Source organism: Mytilus edulis, chromosome 8, assembly GCF_963676685.1.
Source record: "Mytilus edulis chromosome 8, xbMytEdul2.2, whole genome shotgun sequence".
NCBI classification, from domain to species: domain Eukaryota; kingdom Metazoa; phylum Mollusca; class Bivalvia; order Mytilida; family Mytilidae; genus Mytilus; species Mytilus edulis.
In genome coordinates, this window is record NC_092351.1 from 17106985 (window position 1) to 17134579 (window position 27595).

At 32.2% G+C, this 27595-nt stretch overlaps 2 protein-coding genes across 2 annotated transcripts; both read left to right on the forward strand.

Moving 5' to 3' along the window:
• Positions 1 to 9145: 9145 nt before the first annotated feature.
• Positions 9146 to 13578, forward strand: LOC139483970 (putative ATP-binding cassette sub-family C member 13). The gene is made up of 9 exons (XM_071267688.1): positions 9146 to 9190; positions 10147 to 10266; positions 10445 to 10573; positions 10785 to 10846; positions 11768 to 11899; positions 12198 to 12362; positions 12691 to 12868; positions 13037 to 13234; positions 13558 to 13578. Exons 1-9 carry the CDS (start codon positions 9146 to 9148, stop codon positions 13576 to 13578), a joined length of 1050 nt encoding a protein of 349 aa, XP_071123789.1.
• Positions 9500 to 23937, forward strand: LOC139484948 (multidrug resistance-associated protein 1-like). The gene is made up of 27 exons (XM_071269010.1): positions 9500 to 9816; positions 10147 to 10266; positions 10445 to 10573; positions 10785 to 10846; positions 11768 to 11899; positions 12198 to 12362; positions 12691 to 12868; positions 13037 to 13292; positions 13590 to 13655; positions 13883 to 14020; positions 14183 to 14329; positions 14771 to 14855; positions 15108 to 15174; positions 15750 to 15876; positions 16029 to 16205; positions 16454 to 16621; positions 17086 to 17409; positions 18041 to 18260; positions 18446 to 18756; positions 18926 to 19125; positions 19509 to 19635; positions 20003 to 20104; positions 20319 to 20465; positions 20886 to 21044; positions 21456 to 21622; positions 22343 to 22537; positions 23214 to 23937. The coding sequence occupies exons 9-27, from the start codon at positions 13599 to 13601 to the stop codon at positions 23335 to 23337; spliced, it is 3042 nt and encodes a 1013-aa protein (XP_071125111.1). The 5' UTR covers positions 9500 to 9816; positions 10147 to 10266; positions 10445 to 10573; positions 10785 to 10846; positions 11768 to 11899; positions 12198 to 12362; positions 12691 to 12868; positions 13037 to 13292; positions 13590 to 13598; the 3' UTR covers positions 23338 to 23937.
• Positions 23938 to 27595: the final 3658 nt, after the last annotated feature.

A 27595-nucleotide genomic window follows, 5' to 3' on the forward strand; every position in this document is an offset into this window, starting at 1 on the left:
ATAATCATATCTCCATACTAGTCACAGCGAATATATTCTCTGTTCAAAAACATACACAACAGTGTTGTGCATATTTAATATGTAATTATGCCAGGGAGCAGTAATTTCAGATATGAAAAAATCAATAAGTTGTCTATCTTTGTGTTGAAAGCCCGAAACCGTGTCACCGTTGATCGCTATTGCATGTGACTGTGTCACAGATCAACGGTTTTCATTGACTTCACGTAACAATACGGAAATTTTGTTATACAGGTGAAAAGTGTTGTCTAGACGATTAGAAATATATCAAATGTAACGTGAAATTGATAATATTGAAAAGCGTAAATTTTGTATGTATACGCCCATAAACTTCCTATAAATAAAAGATCGGAGCATGTGTTTCTCTTTACAGCGTTTATTTCGAAAACCACAACGGAAAATGTGCTTTCGGTTTCATACAGAATTATTGCATTAAAAAAAGGGAAATTTTCAGCTCACTTCCGGGACGACATGTGATCACTTGACGCTGAGACTACTATAACATAACGTCGCCGTCGTAAACCTTTACAAAACAATCCTCTTCTTTGATTCTTTGAAATATTGGGTAAAGATATTGTCGCGTGTGCTCTGGCTAAAATATAGGAATTACATCTGTGGATTTTATCTATGAAATTCAACAATAAGCAAAAGAAGAAAAAATCACGAAACATCAAACAAACAAATAAAGAGAAGAAAAAACACCTAGTTAACTTCAAATGACAAAACGATCAGAAATCATAATCCATTTTTTTTCATTGGTCTGGAATTGTCAATCGACCCTCTTTCTAGTAGTCATTTCTTGAACATAAAACTAAGGATATGTAAAATGTTTGCCATCTATCAACCATAGTCCAAAATGGTGAGGATGTTAGCTGCAATAGGTTACTGTATAGTCTTTAACAATGCACGTAGCAAACTCCCTACCGTATAGTAAGCTATAAAAGACTCCGGCATGATCAAATACAAAAGATTCAAACTAAGTATAAAAAAAACCAGAACGGTATTATTTATGATAAAACAACATTACAAACGCAACACAAGTTTATTAGTCAGCAACCAGAGAACACTGAATTACACATTCCGGACTTCGGAAAGACCCCTGGGAAAGACACGTCGTGCTGAATAGTGCAAAGTTGATAGGAGAGAGAATGGAAACGGGAAATACATAGTTTTTTTGCAAATATATTGAAAAAGTATTAGAGATACACAGGGAATTTTTACTAACATCAACGTGAATCTAAATTCATGTGAATCTCACGTGAAATTGTGACTAAAGGTTTAACTGTTGCATATATTTTCAAGGTGAGCTTTAAGGTTCTGAGATCATTGGCGGATCCGGGGGGGGGGGGGGGGTCGGGGGTTGGAACCCCCCTTTTTAAAATAGCCGGATCCGCCGCTGGAGATACTCGTTTGATTTCATTTGATACAATTTTCAGGTAAGCTTTATACAGTAAACTCAAGAAAAAATTACTTCAACGAATAAAGAGTAAATTAATAATAAAAAGAATAATAAATTATTTTTTTAACATGAGTAAATACTTCTATTTTATTTTATAGAATTTTATATTTAAAATTTATGTCTAAGATAAATATTTACTCATGTTAAAAAAAATATTTCATTACCGTTTTAATTGTTAACACTAAATGCCAATCCACCAATTAAAAAGCATTAGTGTGTACCCGACTACTCAATTACATATTTACTTTAAATGAGTAACGGAATATAAAGCACATAATACTTATTGAGAAGGATAATTGCGTAACATTCGATCAAACAAAGTGCTTCCCTTTTCACCAGGTTCGGATTTTATTTACAATATCGATACTTTATACCCATTCAAAGTCGCCGTGTTATATATACATTTTGTATTTATCATATTTAGAAAACTATTATATCAAAAGATTTTTTAACTTTCAGACCTCGTAATGTTATATTACCTTAATAGGTTTTATAATTATCACTGTTTTGACATATACTTGCCAAATAAATGTCTTGAAAACTTATGAAAAAAATACTACGCAAACATTTATATGTAAAGTTAAACCTATTATTTTTTTCATCAATGTTAAATACCGTTTGAATTAAAATATCCCATCAATATGCCTTCAACCAAACAAAAAAAGGGGGGCGGTGTCTAAGTAATTGACTTGTTCAAAAACTAACAAATACTATAAATAACCTTTAAAAAATAGATTTATTAAGTAACTGTACAACATAAAAAAAACACCAGAAAATAATAAAAAGAATATTGATATAAGGAGGCATATTAATTAAGCGGATTTTTTTTTTGCAATATAAATAGACTTTGCAAGATGTACCAACACTTTATCGGGTCCTGTCTACTACGTCTGCACTCCGAGTACAGTGGCGGATCCAGAACTTTTCATAAGGGGGGGCCCTCTGGTTGACCTAAAGGGGGGGGGGGGGGGGCCGCTCCAGTCATGCTTCAGTGATTCCCTATATAATCAACCAAATTGTTCCCACAAAAGGGGGGCCCGGGCCCCCAGGCCCCCCCCCTGGATCCGCCTATGGAGTATTGGTTTTTAATTGCCACCTGGGTATCTCGTCCCTTTTTAAAGTAATTTACAGTTGATGTTACCATAGACGTTTCCAATTACTATGTATCGCTGATTTTACATATTCAACAGCAAAATGAAGCTTTGATCTATTTAATTTGTAGTAAAACCGAACCTAGATTAATAATCTGTAGTTAAGGAACGTGTTCTATATGTGGTCTTTTGATTAATAAGTCATTATCGCTGAAAGCTAGGTAAATCAATAGTTTACATCATCAATAGACGCATCTAGTGGATGCATCATTATAATGATATATCGATTTGTGTGTTACAGAGTATATATACCCGATAAAGAAGAGAACGATAACTCGTATTTGTTCGAAGTGAAGATATAACACTGGGATGAATTGTTCCACCGGATTCAGATCTCTCTTCGGTTTTGGAGCGGAATATCTAGTGTGACGATGAATTTCAAGTATTGGATTCTCAATTGTAGACATTGCTGAGAGACATAGAAATTGTAACCGTAATAATCATTGAGAACATTAGAGATAACTTAAGTATTCTAAAAGTGCAAACAAATATCCGGTGTCTTCGTTTTTACCTACTGAAATATAATTGTCACCATATGAAAGCAGTTGATTTCTTAATATTACATTTGATTTACTATGTTTTATGACAGGGTTATCTTTCTTAGCGCGAATTAAATCAATCAAAGATCAAAATTAATGAATGTTTTTTACGTTTTGACGCCATTTTCGGCACTCTTGAGCTGGCATATCATTTGTGGAAGCCAGTTTATACCCGGAGATGAAGAAGGAGAGCAGGAATAAAACCAACGACATTTGGCAGGAAACTAGAAAATCAAGTCAAGTAATGTAGGTGTTAAACACACCTGCCATGTGCCGGATTCGTCGACCCAAAACCTCAGTGCCGACTGGCTAGTGCCGGGCACATAGGTTAAACCACTCGAAGCACCAATATAAGAATATGCTACACTATTATCCTTTTATAAAACCCGAGTAATCACAAGTCTTTTACTTTTAGTAAATCTTTCACGTCTTTTTATAAAATTTAGGATAATTACTGCTGCGTCGATATATACTGCTCTGAAAGTACATATAAGTCCTCATAACAGACAAAAGCCTGATTAGAAATCTTTCAAACTTTTATGATAGAAAATGGCATAGCACAGCAGCTTGTTTCCTTTTATTTTAATATTTGTACATATTCTAGAAAGAAATTGCTATTTTTGAAATGTTTTGATAACATAATAAAGAAATAACTGACACCATACGTAATTTTTTTATACTATCTTTACGCACCTTGAAATTAAAACTCCACATATAAAGATATATAACTTCCGCGATGATGTAATAATTTTGATGGACTTCGGCATAATGCACAATTGTTGTGTTAAGCCTAGTTTAGATAAACAACATTCTTCCTCCTTGTACTGACCTCCTTTTGAAATTGCAATTCTTTTTATCAAAATTGATTCTGTATGGACGCTTTATCTTTTAAGTGAGAAGACCTGATCACTATGGCATGTAAGGAGTAGCTATATATCCTTCTAGTAGGAATGGTATATGTCGTCAAAGAAAGCTGATAGTAATTTAATCTTATATGTATATTATGGTGAACGTCATACGGTGACCAGAATCTTTTTACGTACCAGTCATATGGGCTTCATTCTTTGGTGTTGGGTGGATAGATGTCTCATTTTCTATCATAATACATATTCGGAAGAGTATATCTGTAGCTTCACAATTATTCTTTAACATGTTTTTTTTTTATAATAGATGTTGACAAATTGGAAAACAAGTTTTAGGCTGCATTTGGTAACACATACATCAAGTAATTGATATGGATAACCCTGACATTATCTAGAGTACATGCACAAAGAGGACAGTTAGAGCATCGAATCTCAAAAAGAAGAAGCGAAACAATTAAAAAAATAGATACAATATAAACAGAAACCAAAATAGTTTGATCATCATAGCTCTCATCGTGTTTAGGTAGTTTAATATCCTTGTCTTTCAATTATCAAGTTATGAAATTAATGCATATTTGTGTTCGAAAGTTTACGAAGTGGACATTTATTGTTCTCTTCTCTCACGTGAACGGGTAGTTATACTCCTTGTCATTAAATTATCAAGTAAAAACATAACAATTGTGTTCGAAATTTTACTAATTGGACAGTTGGTACTGAATCTAAACAACAACACGAAAAACAAATAAAAGAAATGGCTGAACATATACCTCAGATTTTTAAAATCAGAACTTTTTACAATACAAACAGAAACTTAAATCGTTTGAAGTTACATGTATAGCTCTTCACGAGTTTGTGTAGTACTACACATCCTTGTCAATTATGATCGAAAGTTTACCAAATGAACAGTTGGAGTACTGACTCTCAACAAGAAGAAGAAAGACAATTAAAGAACTTTGCTAAACACATGCGTTATATTATTAAATCAGCAGTTTTAACATTAAACAGAAACCCACATATATTAATCATATATCTCTCCACGTCTTTGGGTAGTAATACATCCTATAGCTAGTCTTTTATTTTTTGGGGGCTTGAGCGTTTCTTATTAAGGTAAATATTTGGACAAGACAAATCCTTAAACTGAAAGCTAGATACATAAAGTTGTCTTCCTTATTTCATATAGAATACAGTACTTTTAAGTATTAAATGTAGGACATTATTGACAGCAAATTATTGACAGCTCTTCAAACGGTTGATTCCTAACTGTTTACAAGCATGAGGAATTTTGATCATGTAAAAGCTTAACTAACAATAAATTATTTTAATTGAACCAAACAAGGTTTAATAATACGGACCAGTCCACATTGGTATAAATAAGGAAGGGGACTATTATAGATTAAAAAAAAAAATCTTGCAAAACGAATAAACAAATATCAATCTTTCTTTTTTAACACATTTGAATCCATACACTTGTACTTAACACCTTGTTTGATCTTATATTATCAACGTCACATGAGACATTTCGGGTTTCAAAAAGTCAATTTACTATTACATAAATCCACACAGAAAATGTGCCTTGTTTGTTTAACAAAATCTCCTTTAGATTATACACTTGATCTTGATGAATTCGATTGGTATATCCGTTTAAACAATTGTGATATAGCAAACATACAATTGTTGTGTCATTATTTGTGTTTATGGTTAGTTTACATCATAAAAAGGGACTTGAAAGTTGCATATTTTGCATCACAAATCTTGGAAAATGTCAAATAATTTAGTATATTGCATCTACAAAACAAAAACGAAAAAAGGTAGATTCGTCTGGAGACGCGAGATGAAATATATATTTTTTATGTTGATGTTTCTTTTTCGCATTTTATCATTTGAATCCACGAGAATATGGATCCGTTCTTACTTTCAAAAGTGCCAATCAATAATGCAAACATCCGTATGATATAGTTTGGGGTGGCTATCCACCATAAATATCTTTGAATATTTTAAAAGAAAGAGTTAGATATTTTAATTAGGATCTATATCATAGTTCGTATTAATCTGAACCCAACTATGTATGGTTGCTAGGTACTTGTATATCAAGTAAGGGTCGTTGCTAAGAACTTAAAACATGACCTTGACCTCTGACATCTTGCTTTCTTACCAAATAAAAGCAAAATTTAGTCTAAACACTTTCTCTAAATACTTTTTGGGTTTATTTGTTACAATTTCCTAACAAAATTAAATAAAAAAGACTCAAGGTCAAGGTCATCAATAACCTTTAACCTTTAGGTCAACTTTTAGGTCATTGAATGCACAACATGTCCCAGGTAATTTTTATTTTGTATCTGTCACTGTTTTAAAGCTATTTTGATAACAATGTCATTTTGTTTTAGCTATTCGAAATCCAAATTTCAAGAAAATCTTAGAATATGCGTGCCGCAACTTGGTTGGTGGTTACAGAGAATTGCTATTAAGCATTTGCATATGAAAATGCACTGTATAACTGTACTAAGTAGTAAACAGTTAAGTGACAACTGTCACCAACTGATTTTAAGAAGTAAAACACGAAGCAGGTCAATGTATACATCTATAGCGTGTTGGCTGTTCACACGAATGTAGTAAAAGGGACCCAGTGTTTGAGAAGTATCGTGCCTGTTGATGACAAGATTTCTTGTGGTTATTCTGTGTTCATTTTTTTTCAATTAAGGAATCGTTCTGATTAAAAATTGAGTCAATTTGTCAATCAATTTCAATTGCTGATTTCAAACTTTTCTTTCAAGAGTTCCACAAATATATAATGGTCTTTCTCCGTCTGGTTGTAGTTCTTGTGTTTTTTATATCCTTCTTTTTGAAATAAAGAACTTGTTGAAACATGTTCAATATGAATTAAATTTCTTAGTTGAAGATCTTCCCTCTAGAAACATATTGAAAGGTTGTCGATGAACACCCTAGATATCGCTTAACTCCTCATTAGAGCGTCATCTTTGTCGTGAAGTAGAAATAATAAGTACACTGTTGAAGACCTTTCTAGATGAAGAACAGCAATTATTAAGTAACTCCTTTGATATTGAATATGGACATATCTCGTAGAATCAGATCTCATTTAAAATGTCATATTTGAAAAAATGAATATAAATGGAATTATCATATTAACTATAACTCGAACCTTGAATTATCTGATTGTGCAATGGCGGTCTGAACCATCAGCAACAAATGAGCGAGTGATGTTGATTTTAAAAATGTCTTTCCCTCCTAGTTTATGTCAACATATACGCAGTTGGTTAGATACACCAATGTAAAACACATTTCAATAGAGCGTGATTTAGACGTTTTCTAATTATTCTCTATCAAATCACAGGGACTTCGTATCTAGAATGTAACCTTAATATGTTGATACAGGTAATTAATTTATAGATTAACATTCATGATTTTATCAATTGTTCTACGTGAAGTTGGAAATATTTTATTCATTATTCATGACGAGATCAAATTAACAATAAATCAAACATGTGGAATGACGGACAGAAAATTTTGAAAAGAGGGTTAGACGTTGCCGCGTATGATCAAGTTGACTTCCAGCATGGGTTTTCCTGACGTACAGTTGAACATTAAGTCAATATATTTCTATACCTCTATAAAATCTTGGAATAGGTCAGAAGAATATGATAGTTATAATATAAAAAAAGAAGATTTGGTATTATTGCCAATGAGACAACTCTCCACAAGAGATCAAAATGAGTTTTTTGAGAGGAAAATGTTTCGTTTAGTTTTGTCATTTGTTCTCGAACAAATTATCCACAAACAAAATAATTATACTAGTATACTATATAATTTCGACTCTATCAGCACCAAATTCTTCATAGAAAAAAAAAGTTAAAAAAATAACAGCTGACATATTGACCTCTAATATATACTTGAAAAAGGACGCAGTGTAAACATTTGTTCAACGTTATCTATTTTCCCCTAAACTTTTCACTAACACCACTAACACACATGTTTCGCATGCTGCTATTACTTTCAGTTTTTTCTTCTTCATATAAATGTTAATTCAGTGCTCTTCAACGTATTGTTGAAATTATACCTTCTTACTATTTTGATCCGAGCGCCCTTGACGAATCTCATTAAGTCGAGACACGCGTTTTGTGTACCAAATTAAAAAGTCATGAAGCTTTGGTATTTTGTTACAAGCACTGGGTAGATGCGACTACTCGTGACTGGTCATGATGGCATCAGTCGCCGATAAGTTATAGTACTCCTGGTTAAACATGAAATATCTTTGATAAGGCTATTGTTTTCTTATTTTACTGTTTATAGAATTTAAATTCATTCGAAACACTTAGGTTTATGTACCGTCGAGTCAAAGATAGTCTTAGTATTGTTTGGAATAATTACTTTCGAGCTTTGGTTTTAATTGCCTTTATATTTTATACTGTTTTGATTCGAGCAAAACTGACGATTATTATTGTATTCATTGGCGAATAGTTTGTCTAGTGTACGACATTATAAGCCGGGTCCTGTTGACGAGGTTTTTTTTCTGAGCAAAGTGTGTTTTCTGAACTTTCTTTATTCAATATTTTACTCTAATTTTCCCAATGAACCTAGCTAGTATTATTATATATATATCATGTTAAAAAATAAATAATTCTAAGCTTGTTTATGAATCATTCTAGAATAACAGTTTAATATAATGAATGCAAGTAAGTAAATGCTTTTGATGACCATCACCATAAATGTAGATTTCAATTATTAACGAAATCAGTCTTCCAAATCTAAAATTAAAGGGAAATCTCTCTGATTTCGTTACATGTTACTGACGTCACGCACATTGCTCAACAATATGATTATTGTGAAGTTCAAAATGTAAGAATAAGCTATTAATATATGGAGAATCCATATTATACTTAACCAATAATCGATAAAATTAAATGATATGAACGGGGTCACCAATGTAAACAGTCTGTAAATAGACGGAGATATTTAAGTATCTCCCACATGGTCAGTCGGATGGAAAAGGGGAATTTATGGTTTATTTTGAACTTCTATTGTAATAATCCTCAGCCTATATAAATGGCAATCTTGCAATGGCATACAACAAACTAACAATTTAGACTGAACAAACTTACTATGGAAGACACATCTTGTGATAGACCATTAATGGTGGGTTTACGGGTAACTTCGGAATCCAAAAGGCTTATATTAATGCAAAACATAATTTCTAATTGGAAATAACAAAAAAATATAAAGTAAAGTTTACCTTTTCGATTTTAAGTTTCGTTTAAGCTCTAGCTATATATGTTTTGATGGTTTATTGTAATGTGTTTGGATATGTCTGGGATAGTACACTGTGTTAACTATTCCGAAAGCAACTTTAGTTCAGAACGTTGCAAATAATGGCTTACATCTGAACAATTTATGTTACTAATATTAAGGAATGATGCAACATTTGTTATAAAAATACATTAACAGTTTTGCATTAAATTTATTGGTTTTAAGCATTTCTTTGAAGATACTAGTACTTCTTTTTTTTATGAAGAACTTCAATTTGCTGTAGTTTTTTAATGTGCGCATAAATCGCTCGCTATATTCTTTTCGTTTACAACCAATACGCATTTACCTTTAAGGTGTTACAGGGGAAAATAAACACAACTACAGTATTGACAAACAATTTACAAAAGACTACATGCCAGTGGAGTACGTGTGCATTTCTGTTGATCGGTGTTCCTATATGCTTTTTCCAGATAACAAGCAGAAAGAAGGACAAACGATATTCTAAAAGATTATTCAATTTTCGAATTGTAAGTTTTTGTTTATTTTAATCGAACAAAATCAAACTTTGGCCTTAATATATCATATGTGCGTTTAATTTTTATCTGTACGTTTGACTTTCAATCAATATTTTATGCAACCATTTTGATCTCTTCCCTGACGGATTTTCAGTGTGCTCTTTACCAAATGTTTGAAATGCAATTAAATGATATGCAAAAATCTTGAAATTCGCTTGAAAAGGAAAGAAACGAATAAAAACTGTAGTTTTAAGAAGTTTTGAATAAGGTTAACGTGTTTTAAAAAAGATTTAACAAATCACATGTATTCAAATGACTTATTTTTTATTCCATTTTTTTCAGATTCTCACGGCACTGATTGCTTTTCTTACAACATGTTACATGCTGAAGAACATCCAGGAAATGATAGGAGAAAATTTCGTAATTGGAACCTTAACCCAAGTTATTGTTACATTCGAAATGGTAGGTAGATTATATTCAACGCTGTGAAAGTTAAAAAAAATAATGCTAAATAAACCACAAGCTACATTTTAGTTATGACTTGTATTATATTTTATTTAAGAAAGATACACAATTAGTTAGTGAACTAAAATATACGATAAAATATGTTAATGAATGTAAAATAAAATTATATTTTCAGAAATACACCACACACGGAACTATGAATGGTGTTTTATTGGCATTGTATGTGTTATTGGTTCTTACAATATTGACACAAAGATACATTCATCGTTCCACGGAGAGAGGACAGAACTCTGAGTTTGAAGAGGTAAGCTGAAAAAAGAACTTTTTATTTGTATTCCTGAAATATCACACCTGGAACTGAAACCGCAATAAATTCTATCTATATATTTCTTTATTCAAGTAGTCATGCAAAAAAGAGAGGAAAGATACTTACAAGGAAAATAAACTAACAACGCCGTGGCTGACAATGAACGTTTTCCATTAGTCTATTGATGTATTTCATTAATTTATTTTAGAAATCGACATCAGAGAACAGAACATCTTTTTTTTCCAAGCTAACGTTTGGATATTGTACAAAGTAAGTGTATTTTTTTTAAAATTTAAAATGATTCACATTATATCAGATTTTCAGATTAACAGTTGCATGGAAAATGTCTTTTATATGTCTTTTAATTATTTTTGTCATTTGGTTTGTCCGATTGCCTTACACCATTCATTCATTAACACTTTTTATGCCCCACCTACGATAGTAGAGGGGCATTATGTTTTCTGGTCTGTGGCTCCGTTCGTTCGTTCGTCCGTCCGTCCGTTCGTTCGTTCATCCACAGGTTAAAGTTTTTGGTCAAGGTAGTTTTTGATGAAGCTGAAGTCCAATCAACTAGAAACTGGGTACACTTGTTGCTTATGATGTGATCTTTCTAATTTTAAAGCCAAATTAGACTTTTGACCCCAATTTCACGGTCAACTGAACATAGAAAAGGAAAACGGAGTTTCAGGTTAAAGTTTTTTGTCAAGGTAGTTTTTGATGAAGCTGAAGTCCAATAAACTTGAAACTTAGTACACTTGCTGCTTATGATATGATCTTTCTAATTTTAAAGCCAAATTAGACTTTTGACCCAATTTCACGGTCCATGGAACATGGAAAATGATAGTGCCAGTGGGGCATCCGTGTACTTTGGATACATTCTTGTTCTAAAGAGTCTCAATTTCGCCGTTTCATTTCTAAGTGGTAAGGTTTTAAATTAGCTAAATCCTAAATATGTAATATACGCAACACTAAGAAAAGCACGCACACTTCTGGCTTGGAATGAACAATATCACGCATATCATATTCGCTCGCAATGTCGCGTGCTTGTGAACTAGAATATTTGATATGACTATATGGTAAAATACAAAGCAATGTATACACATAATTCTGAAACATGTTATGGCTTTGCATATCCATGTAGTTCTTACACAGGAGCTAAGTTGTAATTAATCAAACAATATTCACTTACAGACTTATCATGAAAGGATACAGACAAAAATTAGACAAAACAGATTTATTTCCATTGAATGAAGATGATACATCAGCTTGTGTCGTGCCACGATTTGAAAAATACTGGAACCAGGAAGTGGATTTCATTAAAAGGTTCGCTATATTTTCACTTATCTGTTTTATTACCTTTGTGAAATTACCACTTCAAATTTGTTTTTTTTCGCATCAACCTTTGAAATATAATTTTTGGAGTAAGCGATACAATGATAACGTCTTTTAATAGCAGTTTTTTAACCACTTTTGTGATTCTGATTCCGGAGCGATTTATCGCTTTTGCTGCTAAATTCAAAAATTATTTCGGAAAATCATTTCGGACTCATTATCCCAAAATGGATTACTGATACATGACATTAGATTTTCCATTAAATATTTTTTATTCTTGAATTTGCAGAAATTCTTTAACAACAAAGAAGACGGACAAAGGCAACGAAGAATTAAAACAACAACCACAACTGGTTAAATGTTTATTAAAGGCGTTTGGGCCATATGTACTAGGAGCAGCTATGCTCAATTTACTATCAAGTATATTTGGATTGCTCACTCCTTTCGTCCTTAGGTATGTATAAAAGTTTTAAAAAAAAACTAATATGATTTCTAGTGTTATATTCATATTCACTGAATAAAAAGAGAATAACTCTTTGCTATATATAAGTTTATGCGTATGAAGCACTTTTTGTTATTGACTTTCTCCAGAAAGTAATCAAAGCGAAGGATGATGAGAACCGAAATATGTCAAAGATGAAGCTTGTAATTTTAAAGTAAATGTGACTTGATCACGTACCAGTAACATGACTGTCTTTATCTTTTGATTAATAGATTTTTCACATTCGATACAGTTAAGCAACTTTTTACCAATCGGGTAATATTTTACTTGCATCTTTCAGATTATTAATACAGTTTACTGAAAACCATACCAGTGCAATATGGGAAGGATATATGTACGCTTTAGTGATGTTTGGACTTACCATTGGTAAAACTTTTTTTGAAACTCAACAAGGTCAGAGAAATATGAACGGTGATAGGCGTATGTGGATTGCAATTTCATCAGTCATATACAAAAAGGTAAATGAACATTACTTTTTTTTTCAGAAATAGGGTGAACTTTACATATATTTAAGGAAATAATGAATATTAATAGAAATCTAATGGATTTGTTGTAATTTTGTAAAAGACATTATTTGTTAGGTGTTAGAAATAACAAAATATTCTAAATACATTTTCTGTTTTCAGACCCTTAGACTTTCCAACTCAGCAAAGAAGTCTTCAACATCAGGAGAAATAGTCAATCTGCTGTCTGTAGATGCTGGTAGAATATCTTCTGTATTCCATAATATAAATCACCTCTGGACTATACCGTTTATGTTCTGTGCCACGTTATTCTTACTGTGGCAGACACTTGGAGCCTCTGCTTTCATTGGACTTGGAATCGTGATTGTTCTTATTCCTTTCAACTCATATTTGGTTAAAAAAAGGAAAAGATTTACATGTAAGTCAAATATTTTTTAACATACCTTTAATCTTTTAAAATCAATATTGTCATGTTTTCTCGTGATATAAATTCCAGTTAATACATTTTGTAAGTCAAATATTTCTGAATATACATGTATTCTTAATCAAATTTGTATTGTTTTCTAGTTATATAAACTCCAGTTAAATAAATGTTCTAATAAGTGTTAGGACATTTGGAAATATAAACAATTATAGTATCTGAATGATTAAACTGATAGAAAGTTGAATTAAATCTTTTTCAGTTAGAGGTTATGGATTATTAAATCTTTTTCAGTTGGAGGTTATGGATTTGAAAGACAATAGAGTCAAAATGATGAATGAAGTTTTGAATGGCATAAAGGTAAGTTCTTCTTTTCGGCATTCCATAGGCTCATAGAAGTTATACAAATACAATATTAGATGTACATATACTATAATATATGATGTTTTATATAATAAACGAATTAAAACGTTTTTGAAAAAAGCTTGAATTCATTTTATCTTATTTCGAAACTATTAAAATGACCATAAATATCGACTGTTTACATATCAATTGGGGGTAAGTGCTCATTTTTCCCTTTCTTATAGGTATTGAAACTCTATGCCTGGGAAGATTCTTTTGAGAAACAAATATCAACTATCCGTGACAAAGAAATGGGTGTCATCAGAAACCAAGCACTTGTTGGTACCTGTATGCATTTGGCATGGTGCTTGACGCCATTTTTGGTAAGCTATAAACTTAAATTCGAAGAATTATAAAATAAAGAAAAAAAATAGTCTCAGAAGATAGAGTACACGATTTCAACTTGAGTTACGAACGTAATTTTCAAAACAAAACATAACATAAGATGATCTTTTAAATACTGTTTTTTTTTAATTTTTCGATAGGTTTCATTGGGCACATTTGCTATGTATGTTTTGATCGACCCTGAGAATGTGCTGACTGCTGAAAAAGCTTTTGTGGCGATGTCTTTATTTGGAATGCTTAGCTGGAATTTGAATGTATTGCCTCACATTGTGAATCACTACGTACAGGTAATAAAACTATATCAATGCATGTGACCTTTGAAAATATAGAATATAAATTAGTATGATTATAACCAAAACAGATTTACTAAATATGAAAATATAATCTTAAAATATTATTGCACAACACACTTTAATTTAAGAGAGTTTGATATTGTACTTTTACTTTTTCTGCGAATTTACTGTAACAGATCATAATGGCAAATCGTAATTTGTTTTGACAAAGTGTACTTCAGTTTGAAGAAATATTAAAACCCAAATGACTGCAATGTTTTCAGAAGCATGATTTTTTTTTATGTTAAGCTTGAAAATTCAGAATTACAATTTCGTCAACGAACTCTTAGTTCTAGAGTTCACAATGCTAAAAATGATTTTATCCAAAGATTAAGGTAATCGAGAATCCTAGAAAATGTTATACTAGTATTAAAGGTAGAATGTTATCAATTTTAGGCCAATGTTGCTTTGAAAAGGATCCAAGCATTTTTGAACAAGGAAGAACTAAATGAAGAAGCCGTGACAAGGAACCCTGACAAAAGTAAGATTATTTAGACGTGTAACAAAATTCACCTGGAATATAGATTATGAAAGTTCAACAATTTATGCTTTTTTTACCTTTTCAATTGTGAATTTCAGTTAAAAACATGGAATTGTCCATTTTGTCAATGCAGATGTATTTTGTGCGTGAATTTAATTCTCTTAACTTATAAATACACAATATTGGAATAAGATAAACAAAAACAATTAGTCTTTTATTTTATTCAATAAAATGCTATATAATCCCTTGTAGAATACGCAGTCACAGTTGACAATGGTACTTTTGCATGGAATAAAGAAGATGATTTTAGCTTGAAGGAGTAAGTAGCAAATATTTAAATAAGTTTGCATATATATAAAGGTAACAATACTTTGTTGCTAAACAGTGTAAAGAATAATCTTATCAACTAATTAAAATAATTTGCATTATTACCAGATTTTCTTCATTGACCGCTGAATTGAAATATAAGTATGCATGTTTTTCCTATACGCTTACTTAACCCTCTTAGATCGTTTGTGTTAATTTAAGCAATGCATTCAGGCATTTAATAATTTTTTACCCCTCCCAATTTTTTGTCAAGCTATCAGATTCAGAAAAATATAATCATTTACATAAAGAGACTTGCCTTTATCATTAAATACTCTACCATAGCCGCTATACTTAACCAGAAACTAGTTTTGTTCTTTCCGGTTTGGTTGCTTATAAACTAGCCATTTTAGTGTCCTTTATAGCTTGCTGTTCGGTGTGAGCCAAGGCTCCAATTTGAAGGCCGTACTTTGACCTATAATGGTTAAATTTTACAAATTGTGACTTGGATTGAGAGTCGTCTCATTGGCACACATACCTCATCTTCTTATTATATCTATAATAATATCCGTGTGTTTTTGTTTTCAGTATCAATGTCCACATACCAGAAGGATCATTTGTTGCTATCGTAGGTTCTGTTGGTTCAGGAAAGTCATCCATGTTGTCAGCTATTTTAGGAGAAATGGAATCAATGTCTGGAAAAGTAAATCTGAAGGTTTGTAATACATTTATTTCATTTCATGATCCGTCATCTTTAAAAAAATAAATCTGTTAAAATGATTCCATAATGACTTATTCTTTTTAAAAGATGATTCGTGGTAGGAAACTTTATCTTGGATGTTTCTAACATTTTTATTCTCATTAAAGGGAACAGTGGCCTACGTTTCTCAACAAGCCTGGATTAGGAATGCATCACTGCAGAATAACATTTTGTTTGGAAAAGGCATGGGTAAAAGTGAATACAATGATATCATCAATGCCACTGCACTTCGTACTGATCTTGATATGTTGTCTGGTGGTGATCAGACAGAAATAGGCGAAAAGGTTCGTAAAAATATGTCTTCATACTTTTATTGTTCATAACTAAAAGCACATTAAACAATGGAGAAATATTCAATTAAACCTGCACATGTTTACAACTTGTTGAAAACCCTTTAAATTGCTATACTAGTAAAAGACAAAACTATTACAGGAAATTGTGATATAGAAAGAAAATAAAATATTTCAAAGTTATTGAGAACAGACATTAATCCAATTTCTATATATACATGTATATTTTTGTAAATCTTCAGGGCATTAATCTTAGTGGTGGACAAAAACAGAGAGTCAGTTTAGCCCGGGCATTGTATCAGGATGCAGATATTTATCTTCTTGATGACCCCCTTAGTGCTGTAGACGCTCATGTTGGCAAACATATATTTGATGAAGTACTTGACAAGAAAGGAAAACTAGGAAAGAAGGTATTCTGATATTTTATAAATTGCACACTTGTTGGAAGACTGTTCTTTATTATTACAATTATCTAATACTCGTGTGGACGTTTAGCAATCGACCAATCAATCAATCAATCAATCTAAAATTTATATGAATTTCTGGAAAGTTTTAGTTTTGCTTGTTTTGAGCTGTGAACCTGCTCCATCTCCATAAGGACATATTTTAATTTACAATAAACTAAACCAATCAAATAAAGTAAACTAATGATTAAAACTTAAGAGGTCTTAAGTGTTTTTTTTTTGTAAAGGTATTAACATTTTCATAGATCTCGACAATTTTCATCCATGAAATAACGAAATAGTACATTCAAATTCTCATACCAAGCGATTTTGAAATAAAATATGTAGAACAGAAACAAACAATATGTTATTGTTATAATAATAGTTATATATATTAAATACTATTGAGTAATTTTTGTAATGTTTTGCAGACAAGAATTTTGGTAACAAATGGTGTTAGTTTCCTACCCAAAACAGACATGATTATCACAATGGTAGATGGTAAAATTGGAGAAGTGGGAACTTTTACAGAATTAATTGACCATAAAGGAGCATTTGCCGAATTTCTGGACAATTATATGATTAACAAAGGAAGTGATATAGACGACACACTGTCAGAGAACGACAAGACTTCTAATGTATCAGAAACAAAAGATGAAAATTCCAACACTGTGAAAACAACGAATGATATTAACGAAACAGACAATAAAACCGAGGAGAAAATCATTGATGAAGAATCTAATGAATCAGGAAAGGTAATACAATCGTAAAACTACTTTTATAGTGAATTCTTGAAGGAAATTAACAACCAAATATTTCTTGTATTACTAAAGCAGATATTAAAAAATGATGGAATAAATATACAAGTTAGAGCTGTTTCCTACCGTTCGTCAGATTGTTGTTTCTTTGACACGTTCCCGTTTCCACTCCCAATTTGATATTTTTCGCATTTGCTGTAAATAATATTATAATGATCCAATCATGGTTTATATGATCCATTCATCCTATTTCGACTCTTTAAAATCCAAGAGTATATCCTAAATTGAGGTAAATTTTATGGCCTTCCTTATACTTTTCAATCCCTAACATCATTGATGAAACATCTGCAGACACACGCACATTTTATTGTCTTTAATCATCGACATTCAAATCCTACATCTGAGACATCGTTGCAACATCTGCACTGTGTCTAGCACCTTAGACTACTCGACATAGTTTTTTTTTTAACTTAAATCTTTCGTTAGTCGAGTGCCTTTCCACATTGCTTTTATCTAGTGTTGTAACACAGTTAATAAATATAGTGGCAACTATATGGTAAACCTTGCAGATCAGCTTTTTTTGTCTATCGTAAAGGATGACGATAATATTGTTTTTACTGAATTTCAGGCTAAAGGTGCTGTGATGGCGTTCTACATGAGTGCCATTGGTGTTCCACTTAGTGTGTTTATTATAATATTCAATATAACATTTGAAATACTACATCGGTCTTCTGATGTGTGGATAAGTCAGTGGACTAGTGACAATACAACTCATATTAATGGTAATGTTGATACAACACAGAGAAATATGCGTCTTAGTGTCTATGCTGGAATCGGAATACTACAAGGTACAGTTTCATATTCTAAATAAATATTTTTTTTTTCGATATATTATTTCAAGTCTTCAACATTTCTTATTGGGAATAAATATTTGTAAAAAAAATAACCTTCTTTTTAGTTTTTTTTTCATTTTAATTGTAAATTATTGAAAATGTTATTTTTATTTAACGTAGAAATATCACATATTCTTCAGGTGTCGTTTTGCTACTTGTTGGATACAGTGTCAGTACTGCAAGAATGAATGCATCAAGAAAACTTCATAAAGACCTTCTGCGAAACATACTCCGTTCACCAATGACCTTTTTTGACACTACACCAGTAGGCAGAATAGTGAATCGCTTTTCCTACGATGTTGCCAGAATAGATAACGAGATCATCTACCAATTCAAAGACTGTATTATCAGTGCTGCTGTAGTCATCTGTAATGCTGTGATAATATGTTTTGGAACACCGCAGTTTCTCTGCGTTTTATTGCCAATAACCATCCTTTACTTTATTGTACAGGTAAGTTATCATTTATTACTGTTTTTAATCATAACAAATATTAATTTCAAAAACATTTTGGTCTGAAAAAGTTTCAGGTTTTACTTTAAAAATTAGTTTTTCATTTTAATTTTTACTTTAAATGTAAACAGGCGAACCCAATTCATATGTATTTTGTTTTATTTTGTAGAGATTTTATACAGTAACTTCAAAACAGCTTAGACATTTTGAGACGGCTGCAAGTTCTCCTATTTACTCCCAATTTGCTGAAACTATATCTGGAACGTCAACCATCAGAGCTTACAACCAACAAGGAAGATTCATTACTGAATCAGCTGAACGTATCGATGAACATAAAAAAGCCCAGAATTCCGCAAGAGTTGTTAGCCAGTAAGGATATTAATCTTTTATCTTGATTAATTTGCGGAAAACATGCTCTCAATATAAAAAAAAAATCAAAACTGTGAAAGTTTTAACAGAGAATACAATTGATATATGTGACCCACGTTCTAATGGGAAAAAAAATATTTGACATTTGTTTATTTGTTCTGTTTGTTTGATTTAAACTCTTTTTTTTAACGATACTTACAAATATTTAAATGAATATTGTATGTATGTATTATATTTCTATAACTAAATATTTCTCAGCTGTTATCTTTTTGTTTTATGTGTTTGAGTTTTTGCTTTTGCCATTTGCTTATAAGGACTTTCTGATTAGAATTTCCCTCGTTATGTTTTTTTTCAACCTTTTATCAATATTGATTTTTTTCTAGATGGCTATCAGTTCGACTTCAGTTTATGGGAGCTCTGATTTTATTGTTTGTGTGTATATTTGCTGTGCTTGGAAAAGCTACATTGTCAGCAGGAATAGTTGGACTAATAATAACATATGCTTTAGAAGTAGGTTTTACTTAAAAGACAGATTCTTGTTGACCTTTTGAATAGTTTGTTAAATTCATTTTTTTTCTAAAACTTTAGTAAAAAAGTAACTATTCTAAAGGAATTAATTTTAAAATATGAAAGATTATTGTTAAAAAAGAAAGATTATTGTTAAAAAAGATAGATTAATGTTAAAAAGAAAGATTTTTGTTAAAAAAGATAGATTAATGTTAAAAAGATAGATTATTGTTAAAAAAATAGAGTTTTGTTAAAACAGATAGAGTATTGTTAAAAAAGAAGTGGAAGATATCAAAGGAACATTTAAAAGCGAGTGCATAAAGTAAATTTTTATAATTTTTTAAAATATATATGTATATTTTTGTTTCAGATAACCGGATGTTTGCAATGGGTTGTTAGAGTAATTTCTGATTTAGAAAGTAACACAGTTTCGATTGAAAAGATCCAGGAATATACAGAAAATCCAACCGAGGTATGCATTTTAACTTCTTTAGATTTATATATATCTTCTATCTATTTCAATAAATCAGGAATATTATTAAACACCACTTATTCTGGGTAAATTACGATTCACAAAGTAAATAAGCTAGTATTCTCGAAGCCATTTTATGACAATTTTATTCAAAGCAATTGGTGATCTGCACGAAACCTCTTCAAATAAAAGTTATCATTTGCAATGATTATAGGCTGCATGGGAAATCCCAGAGAAGGAACCTAGTTCAAGCTGGCCAGAGATAGGATGCATAGAATTCCAAGACTATGGCGTAAGATACAGAGAAGGTCTAGACTTGGTGCTGAAGGGAATCACGTGTACAATACAACAAAATGAAAAGGTAGTTTACCATTATTTACTTTGACTTCACATTGTTTACACATGGTTAAATGGAGACTTGGTACAAATCAATGAGGCGGCATCACTACATACTGTATAAAAATCAAAAGATATACATATATTCATCGGTTATCAGTAACTTAATGCCTTTACTAATAAACCGGTATCCATACATTACGTAAATATCTAAAAAGTAAAATAACAAATATCAATTTCAAAGGAAAAATTCAAAACGAAGAGTCCCATATCAATAGCTGGCTGAGCACATCGAACGAATGGGAAACAACTGTCATATTTTTGACTTAGATTTTACGAAATTCTTAACCCAATTTGTACCAGAAAACGTAATCAACAGCAAAAAGTATAAGTATGTAAATGCGACCAATATAGCATGAATTAATGTCTATTTCTTTTCCCCCAGATTGGTATAGTTGGCAGAACTGGTGCTGGGAAGTCATCATTAACAATGGCTTTGTTTAGAATCCTTGAGAAAGCTAAAGGAAAGATAATCATTGATGGAATTGATATATCAACTATCGGTCTTCATGATTTAAGATCTAAAATTACCATTATACCACAGGTACATATTCAAACCTTTTTTTGCAACAGTTTGGTTCAAGAAAATAAAATTACGGTAGAAAACTTAAATTAAAGTTATGCGCTTAAAAAACGGCTTAAAACATGATTACACCTTGAAAATATAACAGAGACCTGGGGTTGAAGTCATAAAACTTTCCTCAGTGCTCGGAGCACAAAGATCATGCTCGAAACATAAAATCAAGCATTTTGATTGGTTGATGTTAGAGTATGAGTACAAAAATCTGACTCGAAAGTTTTATAACTTCAAGGCCAGATATTAAATGTTTCAGTGTTTATAAACACACAAGCGTAATAAAAATTCAAAATATAGATATTTAAGTTATTTAATCCATCATATATCCTTTTATGCCATTCTATATTTCATTCAAATACAAATTCATTTTCCTTGTAGGATCCTGTCCTGTTTTCCGGAACCATGAGAATGAATTTAGATCCATTCGAAGAGTACAATAACGAGGAGATATGGAAGGCTTTAGAACATGCCCATCTAAAGAAATTTGTTGATGGTTTGGAGAAAGGATTAGACCACATGTGTTCCGAAGGAGGAGAAAATTTTAGGTAATGATTCAAACACAATGCAAAAAGGATTTGCTTGAATGTCCTATACCAAGTCAGGTATATGGCACAAGTTATCAAATAGTTCGTTTCTATGTGTGTTAACGTTTGGTTTGGTTGCACTTCGGGTTTCCTGTTATTCCTTTGTTCTCCTCTTAAAGTTGATGTGTTTCCTTCAGTTTTGGTTTGTAACCCGAACTTTTTTTTCTCTTTATCGATGTATGAATTTTGAACACCATTATTCTACTGTTGCCTTTATTTATCAAAGGATCTGAAATTTAAATGATAAACTGCTTAGTTCTTTGTTAATATCATATTTGATAGCGAAAAATATAAAATGAGAACATCTTCCAGGGGCGGATCCAGCCATTTACAAAAAAGGGGGGGGGGGGGTCCCAACCCAGGACATAAAGGGGGGGGTGTGTTAAAATAACGTTAAAATCACAAAATAACATAAACTGAATTCGAATAACTATTAATAACTTTATTTGTTTCATACATTCTTCCTCAAAATGAGAACAACTTTCAAATGGTAATTCAATTTTAAAAAGTCATAATTCACACCTGCTTTTACGATCGCGATTCCTACATATTCTAAAAGGTTTGAAATAAGACAATATGAGTTATAGCTCTTTGTCCTTAATTTTTAATATTTTATGCGCATGTTTCTTAAAACATTTGTAAGAAATATAAAATAATGATCAAGTGTTATATTGTTTTTAGTGTTGGACAGAGACAACTTATGTGTCTTGCCAGGGCATTGTTACGGAAGACTAAAATATTGGTGCTAGACGAAGCTACAGCAGCTGTAGATTTAGAAACAGATGATTTAATACAGAATACTATTAGAACAGAGTTTTCAGATTGTACAATCCTCACAATAGCCCACAGACTCAACACAATCATGGACTACACAAGGTAATTATTGATAATTGCTGTCGCATATGAATATTAAATATTGTACGAATGATCATTAGGTTCTGTTGAGTAGACCAGAAAAAGGACAACTGCATTTCTTAAATCGAATTGATTTAGCGTTCCTCGATAAACGCACTGTGGCAATCATTTCATGTATATTAAGGAAGAGAATATATAAATGATAAGTTCTGCATTGAAGTTTGAGGTTGACCATGTTGAACGGATAATTAAAACTTAGTTACAGAAATACTGCCTTGAAACAGGCCACTTAATGTCCATTAGATAGTTGCAACATACATTTTGCATGAAATCCACCTTGTACAATACATCGGTTTTAACGTCTTGATTGGACGTTGCTGTACATCAAAACGGCATATATATTAGAGCCTTTGCTTACTATATGATTTTGGTTTTGCTCATCGTTGAAAGCCGTACAGTGTCCCTTAGTATCTTCCATCCAAGTAATTAGGACTATGATTGATAGTTGTCTCAATATATCATACCACATCTCGCTGTTTGTTTTGAAGGACCCGAATTAGCATCTAAAATACACTAGCAAATTTAAAAGGGAGAAATTATTGAGTCTTACGTTCCAAGAAATATAACTTACTCAAAGGATGATATCTTTATTATAATAACATTCAATAATTATTTCATATATATATTTTTTCTTTAGAATAATGGTTCTGGATGCTGGAAATATAAGTGAATTTGACACACCATCAAACCTGCTAGACAACTGTGAAAGTATGTTTTATGGTATGGCTAAAGATGCAGGATTAGTTGAATGCAATAAATAAAGATATTTATGGATTAAAACATATTGTTTGACTTAGCTCAAGAGAATAGTTCATTATGGCGGGAAGGATTATGAACTGAGTATTTTATTAGAGGAACAAAGAACGGTCTGGTTACTTATCTGTTTCCGACCAAAGTTATGTGAACGGTGTGGAGTGATAACAACAGTAACTGACTAAGGAAACCAGTATGCTAATGTTTTGTCTTGCCATTGTTACAATCTTTCATTTCTATTGTGTAATTTCATTCCATCTTTCATTCTTATTCTATCAATCATTTCTTCTGTATCATTTCAATCTGAATGTTTCTATTACTATTATATCTTTTTGATTTGAAAATTTGATAGTTAATATATATATCAAATGATCTCTAGTGCAACAAGCAAATCCTTTTAAAAAATGTTTTATGTATAGTTTGTCTTTTTGTTCGCAATATTTCTTACACTACCATATTTTTGATTTACATATGTTTTTTTCGCAATATTTCAAGCAGGCATTTGTTTATGGTTGTTAACATTAATGATTGTTATTTTGATGATTGAATCTATTTACATGAACATATACATTTTAAAATGATTTTGTTAAATAAAAATGTTAAGACAATTTAAGTTGGTCTCTTATTATCTTACTTTTGATACTAATACAGGAGTCATAAAAGGTATCAGCAGTAAAATGATATTTCCTTCTAGACCTTCCCCTTGAAAGGTAGACTTCAAGTGAGTGACGTATGTGTGTTTTTGTTGGATGAATAATTTTCGGTCACACGTGTTTAATAAAAGGAGATGAAACGGTTGCGAGGGAGTAACACCAACCATGTCAAATGGAGCGAGTAGACCCTGTCATTATGTTGTTTTTGTTTCCCTGAAGTAGTCTATGTGAATAGTTATCAAATGTACCAGGATTATAATTTAGTACGCCAGACGCGCGTTTCGTCTACATAAGACTCACCAGTGACGCTCATATCAAAATATTTATAAAGCCAAACAAGCACAGAGTTGAAGAGCATTGAGGATCCAAAATTCCAAAACGTTGTGCCAAATACGGCTAAGGTAATCTATGCCTGGGATAAGAAAATCCTTAGTTTTTCGAAAAATTCAAACTTTTGTAAACGGAAAATTTATAAAAATGACCACATTATTAATATTCATGTCAACATCAAAGTGTTGACTACTGGGCTGGTGATACCCTCGGGGACGAAACGTCCACCAGCAGTGGCATCGACCCAGTGGTGTAAATAGTTATCAAAGGTACCAGGATTATAATTTAGTACGCCAGACGCGCGTTTCGTCTACATAAGACTCATCAGTGACGCTTATATCAAAATATTTATAAAGCCAAATAAGTACAAAGTTGAAGAGCATTGAGGATCCAAAATTCTAAAAAGTTGTGCCAAATACGGCTAAGGTAATCTATGCCTGGGATAAGAAAATCCTTAGTTTTTCGAAAAATTCAAACTTTTGTAAACAGAAAATTTCTAAAAATGACCACATTATTGATATTCATGTCAACATCGAAGTGTTGACTACTGGGATGGTGATACCCTCGGGGACGAAACGTCCACCAGCAGTGGCATCGACCCAGTGGTGTAAATAGTTATCAAAGGTACCAGGATTATAATTTAGTACGCCAGACGCGCGTTTCGTCTACATAAGACTCATCAGTGACGCTCATATCAAAATATTTATAAAGCCAAACAAGTACAAAGTTGAAGAGCATTGAGGATCCAAAATTTCAAAAAGTTGTGCCAAATACGGCTAAGGTAATCTATGCTTGGGATAAGAAAATCCTTAGTTTTTCGAAAAATTCAAACTTTTGTAAACGGAAAATTTATAAAAATGACCACATTATTGATATTCATGTCAACATCGAAGTGTTGACTACTGGGATGGTGATACCCTCGGGGACGAAACGTCCACCAGCAGTGGCATCGACCCAGTGGTGTAAATAGTTATCAAAGGTACCAGGATTATAATTTAGTACGCCAGACGCGCGTTTCGTCTACATAAGACTCATCAGTGACGCTCATATCAAAATATTTATAAAGCCAAACAAGTACAAAGTTGAAGAGCATTGAGGATCCAAAATTCCAAAAAGTTGTGCCAAATACGGCTAAGGTAATCTATGCTTGGGAGAAGAAAATCCTTAGTTTTTCGAAAAATTCAAACTTTTGTAAACGGAAAATTTATAAAAATGACCACATTATTGATATTCATGTCAACATCAAAGTGTTGACTACTGGGATGGTGATACCCTCGGGGACGAAACGTCCACCAGCAGTGGCATCGACCCAGTGGTGTAAATAGTTATCAAAGGTACCAGGATTATAATTTAGTACGCCAGACGCGCGTTTCGTCTACATAAGACTCATCAGTGACGCTCATATCAAAATATTTATTTAGCCAAACAAGTACAAAGTTGAAGAGCATTGAGGATCCAAAATTCTAAAAAGTTGTGCCAAATATGGCTAAGGTAATCTATGCCTGGGATAAGAAAATCCTTAGTTTGTCGAAAAATTCAAACTTTTGTAAACGGAAAATTTATAAAAATGACCACATTATTGATATTCATGTCAACATCGAAGTGTTGACTACTGGGCTGGTGATACCCTCGGGGACGAAACGTCCACCAGCAGTGGCATCGACCCAGTGGTGTAAATAGTTATCAAAGGTACCAGGATTATAATTTAGTACGCCAGACGCGCGTTTCGTCTACATAAGACTCATCAGTGACGCTCATATCAAAATATTTATAAAGCCAAACAAGTACAAAGTTGAAGAGCATTGAGGATCCAAATTTCCAAAAAGTTGTGCCAAATACGGCTAAGATAATCTATGCCTGGGATAAGAAAATCCTTAGTTTTTCATAAAAATGACCACATTATTGATATTCATGTCAACATCGAAGTGTTGACTACTGGGCTGGAGATACCCTCGGGGACGAAACGTCCACCAGCAGTGGCATCGACCCAGTGGTGTAAATAGTTATCAAAGGTACCAGGATTATAATTTAGTACGCAAGACGCGCGTTTCGTCTACATAAGACTCATCAGTGACGCTCATATCAAAATATTTATAAAGCCAAACAAGTACAAAGTTGAAGAGCATTGAGGATCCCAAATTCCAAAAAGTTGTGCCAAATACGGCTAAGGTAATCTATGCCTGGGATAAGATAGTTATCAAAAGTACCAGGATTATAATTTTATACGCCAGACGCGCGTTTCGTCTACATAAGACTCATCAGTGACGCTCAGATCAAAATAGTTAAAAAGCCAAATAAATACAAAGTTGAAGAGCATTGAGGATAAAAAATTCCTAAAAGTTGTGCCAAATATGGCTAAGGTAATCTACTCCTGGGGTAAGAAAATCCTTAGTTTTTCGAAAAATTCAAAGATTTGTAAACAGAAAATTTATAAAAATGACCATATAATTGATATTCATGTCAACACCGAAGTGCTGACTACTGGGCTGGTGATACCCTCGGGGACGAAACGTCCACCAGCAGTGGCATCGACCCAGTGGTGTAAATAGTTATCAAAAGTACCAGGATTATAATTTTATACGCCAGACGCGCGTTTCGTCTACATAAGACTCATCAGTGACGCTCAGATCAAAATAGTTAAAAAGCCAAATAAATACAAATACTACGTATCACTACAAAAAGTGAACTTGCATATTCTCTCCTTAATTGTGTAGAGAAGTTCAAATACCAGCTCTTAACAACCAATCACTCGTAGGCAGAATCCCGTTTTCCCCATAGTGCATTTGAAACTTTTGTCCCTGGATACCCCAGAAAGCCATTTAGAGGTATATCAATGATAGAATTAACACTACAATCCTTTTCTTGTGGCTAGTATTGCAAAATACAACTAAGAGGGACGAAAAATCACATATTGGCAACAACGAAAAAATGGATTTTTTTGTTCACTAAACACCGCGTAGATAGATAGATACATGAAATGAACCTTTAGAATCTGTGCTTTGCAATACTACCAAAAGTTATTATATCAATTCTCACTTTCATATAATAAAGTATCAAAACCAGAACTACCAAAATTCAACATTTTAAATAGTGCATCCGGCAGTTTCGTCTCTTAGAACCCAAGCATGCCATTTCAAGGTATAACAAATATATATTTAGAACTGCGAGGGGTTTTGCTACCTGTTGTATTACTCCGTGTATTCAATTTACTTTTCAATAAGATAGCCTTTTGGAAAAAAATGCGATTGTTAGAATTTAAATAATGCACGATCATATCCTATCC

Excerpts from the sequence above, each read along its gene's own strand:
- LOC139483970 (XM_071267688.1), top strand. The coding sequence starts at position 9,146 with ATGGAAGACACATCTTGTGATAGACCATTAATGGTGGGTTTACGG. Across the intron at positions 9,191-10,146 it reads CATTAATGGTGGGTTTACGG|ATTCTCACGGCACTGATTGC; the intron begins GTAACTTCGGAA and ends CATTTTTTTCAG. Across the intron at positions 12,869-13,036 it reads CATCAGTCATATACAAAAAG|ACCCTTAGACTTTCCAACTC; the intron begins GTAAATGAACAT and ends TTCTGTTTTCAG.
- LOC139484948 (XM_071269010.1), top strand. The coding sequence starts at position 13,599 with ATGGATTTGAAAGACAATAGAGTCAAAATGATGAATGAAGTTTTGAAT. Across the intron at positions 15,175-15,749 it reads GATGATTTTAGCTTGAAGGA|TATCAATGTCCACATACCAG; the intron begins GTAAGTAGCAAA and ends TTTTGTTTTCAG. Across the intron at positions 16,206-16,453 it reads AGACAGAAATAGGCGAAAAG|GGCATTAATCTTAGTGGTGG; the intron begins GTTCGTAAAAAT and ends GTAAATCTTCAG.